Source organism: Rhinichthys klamathensis, unplaced genomic scaffold, assembly GCF_029890125.1.
Source record: "Rhinichthys klamathensis goyatoka isolate OS25496 unplaced genomic scaffold, OSU_Roscu_1.1 h1tg000401l_1, whole genome shotgun sequence".
NCBI lineage: Eukaryota > Metazoa > Chordata > Actinopteri > Cypriniformes > Leuciscidae > Rhinichthys > Rhinichthys klamathensis.
The window spans coordinates 504,227-511,473 of NW_026606902.1; the positions used below are offsets into that span (position 1 = coordinate 504,227).

The window sequence follows — 7,247 nt, forward strand, 5'->3', positions numbered from 1 at the left end:
ACTGAGTAATAATAATTAACAACATGTACTTAGGGTTAGGGTAGGATTAGGTTTTGGTTGAGGGTTAATTGCATGTAATTATGCATAATTTACTCTTATTACTACGGTAAGTACATGTAACATATTGTAACAAGGACACTGTAAAATAAAGTGTTACCCAAGTTTGTCAATTTTAAACAAGATTATAGTTTTTTAATTGTCAAAAATGTGTGATATGTGATTAAGATTTTTTTTTTTTAATTACGCATTATACTACTATATCTTCCTGCACTACACTATTTATGGTTGTTTATAATTATTTAGTCTTTTTATGGACTAAAATTATAGTCTTAAATAGTCCAGTAGTAAAAGCAAATAATACAGGGGGGGAATTCCTACATATAATGCATAGAAAGAGAAAATTAGTAGAACGTACAACTAAATTTTAATTATTTTCTCATTGGGAAATACATTATGAATCTATTTGTTTCAGGTTTGGTCCTCCATAACGGAATAATAGATTAAGGAGTTTTAATTTACCTTCTGTCATACTAATGCCCAGTTTCACAGACACGGCTTAAGTCTAGTCCTAGACTAAAATGCATGTTTGAGCTGTTTTAACTGTAAGCACACGTTTTTTTTTAAGGCACGTTTAAAAAAGCTACTTAAATGTCCTAATTTAACTATCTAACTACTCCTGGCTTAATCTAAACCCTGTTGAAAAAGTCATAGCCAAAATACAGTATTCCTCGTAGTTAAAGCGACACCTCCTGGTTGTTCACAGCGAGACACCTGACGTTTCGCATATGGATGATTTGATTGGTGCAGCGTCTGACGTCACAGAAGACGGAACAAACATGGAGGGAAAGCCTCAGAACTCGTCCTCAGCAGCGCCGAAACATCTTACACCTGCCCAGAAACAGCTGCTTAAAAGACAGCAGGAACTGGAATATTGGAAAAGGCACTCAAAACAAATCCGCAGCCGTAATTTGATCTCGGGACTGACCATCGGAGCCTTTGTGGTGGGCCTATGTATCCTTCAGTTTCATAACATGACAGCTGAGCCTCAAATTATTTATTTTCATTAGTGGATAAACATCGTTGTGCACATTTAATTTAAAAACTATATAATAAATACTGCTCATACTTTCCTACTCTGGGAATTTATTTTAGAACGTTAATTTAGAACGTTACTGGTATTATTATTTTTATTTTTTATATGGTAACCAGTTTCTTATACCATCGTTAATACAGTAAAACTGTGTTTACTTAGTATTAGTATTAGCTAAGTATGAAAAGTATGTATACATATAGTGTGTGTATATATATACATATACACAGAACATTCCTAACCCTGAAGGCCATTCCATATAAACGTAGGCTAACGTTATACACTGCCGTTCAAAAGTTTGGGATCGGTAAGTTTTTTTTAGGTTTTTAAAAGAGGTCTCTTATGCTAACCAAGGCTGCATCAAGGCTGCATTTATTTGATTAAAAATACAAAACAAACAGTAATATTGTGAAATATTATTACAATTTAAAATAACTTTTTTATTTGAATATATTTTAAAACGCGTTTTATTCCCGTAATGACAAAGCTGAATCAAATAGATATAAATAATTCTAATATGATGTTTCTTTGCTGCTCAAGAAACATTTCTGATTATTATCAATGTTGAAAACTGTTATGTTCATTTTTTTCAGGATTCTTTGATGAATAGAGTTCAAAAGAACAGCATTTATTTGAAATAGAAAGCTTTTGTCACATTATGAATGTCTTTACTGTCACTATTGATAAATTGAATGCATCCTTTCTGAATAAAAGTAGCCTATTCATTTCTTTCCAAAAAAAAAAAAAAAAACTTTTGAACGGTAGTGTATAATGTTATCCTGGATGCCAGCCGAACTTAGCCCCACCCACAACATTTGAGGATGGGAAGTTCGGTCTGGACTTGATCCTTTGAGAAGCAAGTATGCCCGAACCAAAGCTGTTCGGACCAATCAAATTGTCAGGGCGGGCTTTATACGACGATGGACAGATGATCAACAGTAACGTAATCATCCACGTCACCAAAGAGTGCTTGGGTTGAATTCGTTTACAACAAAGAATGGGTGCCGCTGGAGAATTTAGACAGATTCAGAAATCGTGTCTGTTGTAGAAGATGTAGACAGCGCATTCATTTTAAAAGAGGAACAGAGAATTCAATTTGTCGATCCAATTGAGTGCAGAAGCATTTTCTTTCCTGGTTCGGTTGAAACACGCCCCATTAAATCACAGCCCAATAGAGCAGTATCAGACTCACATTCTGACTAGAATCTGAGTATGACGACGTCAGGCTAATGTTACAAAAGCTTTATATTTCAGATAAATGCTGTTCTTTTGATTTTTCTATTCATCAACATTGATAATAATAATAATAGCCTAAATGTTTCTTGGGCAGCAAATCATCCTCTTACACAGATTTCTGAAGGACCAGGTGACATTGAAAACTGGAGTAACGATGCTGAAAGTTCAGCTTTGTCATCACAGGAATACATTACATTTTAAATATATTCAAACAGAATTTTAAATTGTCATAATATTTCACAATGTTACTTTTTTTTTTTGTATTTTTAATTAAATAAATGCAGCCTTGGTGACAGAAGAGACTTTTTGTCAAAACATAAAAAATCTTACTGATCCCAAACTTTTGAATGGCAGTGTATGATTCATCTTAGTAACACTGGTATTTTTGTGGCCCTTTGTTTATCACGTGATTTAAAAAAAAAAAAAAAAAGAGAACCAAAGGACAGTGACCAAAGTACAATAAAGATTTCCATGACTCAAAAAACATTGTATTATCATGGTACCATACAGTATCTAAAAAATTATGGTAGCACCATAATCCATTTCTTTCTGTTAAATATGTTAATAGCACATGTTCACATAGGCTACTCATGATCCATTTGTGTGACTTAATGGCCTTAACTACTACATCCATCCATCAGTCAGCTACACTATTCTCTCAGTCAGGCAGGAGAGAATCATGGACGAGATTGATGACGAGGCAAAGACCTTCGTCATGAAAGGGCCTCGGACGGGGGCCAACTCTTAGTCTTAGTGATGCTGAAGGAGCTCCAGCTGTGCAGTGTTGACAAGACAGTCAACATTTGTCTTGATGTTTGAGACTGTTGATCTTTTGCATACAGTCTCAATGAACATGTATTTTCCAGTGGCCACATTATGATACAAAGCAAAATGCAAAAGCCCTCATGAATGCGTATTTCACTAAGGAATGATTTCAATAAAGATTTATTTATTTGATTCATTCCTTGTCTTTGCCTTTTCTCATGTTATAATCGTTACTGTAACTTTAAAAAAAAGTATTCCACTAGATGGCAGTGTGTGCAGTCCCATCAGGAGGAGGTGATTGTAATTTGTTTTCACAGTATATACTCATATCTTGATAAGCTTTGGACAAACTGTACCTCTCCGGCCATGTGTCACTCAAGAACAGTACGGATGTATTGCTTATTACGGAACAAATTGATTATTGATATAGAGGGCAGGATTTTTCGGAGAAAATTGGAGAATATAACAAATGTCGTTCTTTATGTCATAATGAAAAAATTGTACATACAGTATTTATAACAATCCTAAGATCTGCAAAGCCGTTGCCCATAGAGCTAGCTATGCGAAATTTAACTTTTGCAACCTTTTCCACTCTGATAATATTCTTACTGGGGATGTTAAAGAAAAATTCCAAGTTACATATATTTAAGCTCAATTGTGGCGTGATTTTGACTAAATAAACTTGCTTTAAAGAAAATCAAAAATGTGGATTACAGTGAGGCACTTACAGTGGAAGTGAATGGGGTAAATCCATAAATGTTAATATTCTATTTTAATAATATACCCACAAGACATGGGGAAAAATTGCTTACTAACTTTGTGTGCAAAGTTAGTTACAATTTTGATGCCATGCCATTAGTCTAATTATTAATTAATAATTAGTCTAATAACTAATCAACTTCAAACAACTCTCTCTCTCTCTCTCTATATATATATATATATATATATATATACACTCACCGGCCACTTTATTAGGTACACCTGTCCAACTGCTCGTTAACACTTAATTTCTAAGCAGCCAATCACATGGCGGCAACTCAGTGCATTTAGGCATGTAGACATGGTCAAGACAATCTCCTGCAGTTCAAACCGAGCATCAGTATGGGGAAGAAAGTTGATTTGAGTGACTTTGAACGTGGCATGATTGTTGGTGCCAGAAGGGCTGGTCTGAGTATTTCAGAAACTGCTAATCTACTGGGATTTTCACGCACAACCATCTCTAGGGTTTACAGAGAATGGTCCGAAAAAGAAAAAACATCCAGTGAGCGGCAGTTCTGTGGGCGGAAATGCCTTGTTGATGCCAGAGGTCAGAGGAGAATGGCCAGACTGGTTCGAGCTGACAGAAGGGCAACAGTGACTGAAATAACCACTCGTTACAACCGAGGTATGCAGCAAAGCATTTGTGAAGCCACAACACGCACAACCTTGAGGCGGATGGGCTACAACAGCAGAAGACTCCACCGGGTACCACTCATCTCCACTACAAATAGGAAAAAGAGGCTACAATTTGCAAGAGCTCACCAAAATTGAACAGTTGAAGACTGGAAAAATGTTGCCTGGTCTGATGAGTCTCAATTTCTGTTGAGACATTCAGATGTTAGAGTCAGAATTTGGCGTAAACAGAATGAGAACATGGAACCATCATGCCTTGTTACCACTGTGCAGGCTGGTGGTGGTGGTGTAATGGTGTGGGGGATGTTTTCCTGGCACACTTTAGGCCCCTTAGTGCCAATTGGGCATCGTTTAAATGCCACGGCCTACCTGAGCATTGTTTCTGACCATGTCTATCCCTTTATGGCCACCATGTACCCATCCTCTGATGGCTACTTCCACCATGTCACAAAGCTCTAATCATTTCAAATTGGTTTCTTGAACATGACAATGAGTTCACTGTACTAAAATGGCCTCCACAGTCACCAGATCTCAACCCAATAGAGCATCGTTGGGATGTGGTGGAACGGGAGATTCGCATCATGGATGTGCAGCCGACAAATCTGCGGCAACTGTGTGATGCCATCATGTCAATATGGACCAAAGTCCCTGAGGAATGCTTCCAGCACCTTGTTGAATCTATGCCACGAAGAATTGAGGCAGTTCTGAAGGCAAAAGGGGGTCCAACCCGTTACTAGCATGGGGTACCTAATAAAGTGGCCGGTGAGTGTATATATATATGTATATATATACACATATATATAAAAAAGTGCCTTTTTATTTATATATATGAGCTTTTTTGTTTTTTAAGAAAAGGACTATGCAAGTTTCATTCAGAAATTTTATGAATAGATGTTTTTAAAAAGGTTTTTAGCTTAGGAAATTTTAGAGTTTCTATCATTCATTACACTGAAATATTTTATGTAGTTATTTTATTTATATTTTGTATATAGCATTTGATGCTAATATGGCAATAAATTAATTCATAAACAATAATAATAATTATTATTATTATAAAGAAAAGCATTGGCGAGTGGAAATATTTTTTTTTGGTAATGCTTAGTTAACTTGCATATAAGTTATATTGAACCATATAAATTGGAATTAGTTGTATTGACTCATCCATGAAACTAAACTACTCGTGTTTATTCCTTTCCTGGAAACTTGGTTCTGAGCATGTGCCCTACATACAGACCCTGCGCAGGGGCACATAGGGAGGGCAGAAAGGTGATGCTGTTTAGTTTTAGGACATCACTGTTTAGTGAGAATAACAACTGTCATCACCTCTCTCACGTGACCCACTTCTGTCACAAGATTATACTGTATATGTCCTCCTCTCTCAATCCAACAAGATGTTCTTAATATACAAATTATTCTGCAAAAGTTTTAAACAGGGAGGGGTTGATTTGTAGAGAGGCGGAGCAGCTCACGGAGCAGCAATATGTTGATCCTGATAAGCGTGCACACTTACACAAGTCTGTCTTTTGAGCTTGTGTGTCACATGGGTCAGTTCAGAGCCCACTGCAGGCACTAGCTATACAGTATCTCCTAGCTATACAGTATCTCGCTCTGGGGGTCAGAGATATCTCCTCCACACAAGCTCATCTGTAGCTCCATTCTGGACCACATTCATATCTTATTTGTCGTTTTCAGACACGTGATTTTGCTTGTGAAATTCGGTCATTCAGCTCAACTAAGCTTTCCAGTGAAGCCGTCACGAAACGGCAGGCAAACAGCCTTCAGTGTTCTGAGACTGTTTTAGATGACATTTAAGTGCATCGTTCAGTTTGTAGGCCAGACAATTCAACCGCTCAACAGCTCACCCAAAAGAGGAAATTCTGTCATCATTTATTCACCTTCATGTTATTCACTTCACTTCTAAAAATGGATGACTTTGTTTTTTTTCTGTGGAACACAAAAGAACATATTTCAAAGAAAGCCTTTTTTCGTCCATACACTCTTAACCATCCTGTGCTCTTCGCTGGCCGGTCAAAAATGACTGATTTGTTTTTATTATTTCAAATTAGTGTTCTATATTTTAGTTTGATAATGTTTTTTGTTTCATGTTTTGTATTTTAAGGGTTTTGTATCATACTAAATTATTTACGCTGTAGTTATAATCCATTTATTCACTTTATTTTTTACTTAATTATACCAAACATTACTAAATTTCCAACTTAAACAGTCGTAACTCTTGAATGCTTTAAAGCAGACTTAAGTTTGATCTCTTTTCAAAGACTACACTTGGCAAGATTTTTGCTGAAGTGAAAAAAGTAAACTTAGAAAGAGTTACAGAATTTTATGTTTATTGTTATGAAAAATGTACAAAAATACTTTTTTCAATTGTAATGTGAAATATGTATTTTCAAAAACACATTTTACTCTAAAACTGCAAAAAAAAAATCAAAGCCATAAATCTAAACAAGTTGTGTTCCAAATTTGAGCTTGATATCTAAAATAAATGAGCTTTAAGATTTTGTTTGGCCACAATACCAAAAGATTTTATTAGATGAAATTCGTCTCCCATTCATTTCCAATGCGTTCATTTGTACAAGTGTAAATATTTTTCAGGACCATTATGTCCATGATTTTTTGTGTGTGTTTGCATAGCAAGTGCCAAAACCTTTACCAAGTTTCTTACCATTCAGATGAAGTAAAAAATTTAAAAAAAAAAAAAAAAAAAAATACATAAAAATTTTCAGTCAAAAATGACCGAAGAGCACCA

General features: G+C 35.6%; 1 protein-coding gene across 1 annotated transcript; it reads left to right on the forward strand.

Moving 5' to 3' along the window:
• The first annotated feature begins 806 nt into the window (after positions 1-806).
• Positions 807-3,287, forward strand: LOC130070293 (cytochrome c oxidase assembly factor 3 homolog, mitochondrial). The gene is made up of 2 exons (XM_056234641.1): positions 807-1,011; positions 2,968-3,287. Exons 1-2 carry the CDS (start codon positions 837-839, stop codon positions 3,072-3,074), a joined length of 282 nt encoding a protein of 93 aa, XP_056090616.1. The 5' UTR covers positions 807-836; the 3' UTR covers positions 3,075-3,287.
• Positions 3,288-7,247: the final 3,960 nt, after the last annotated feature.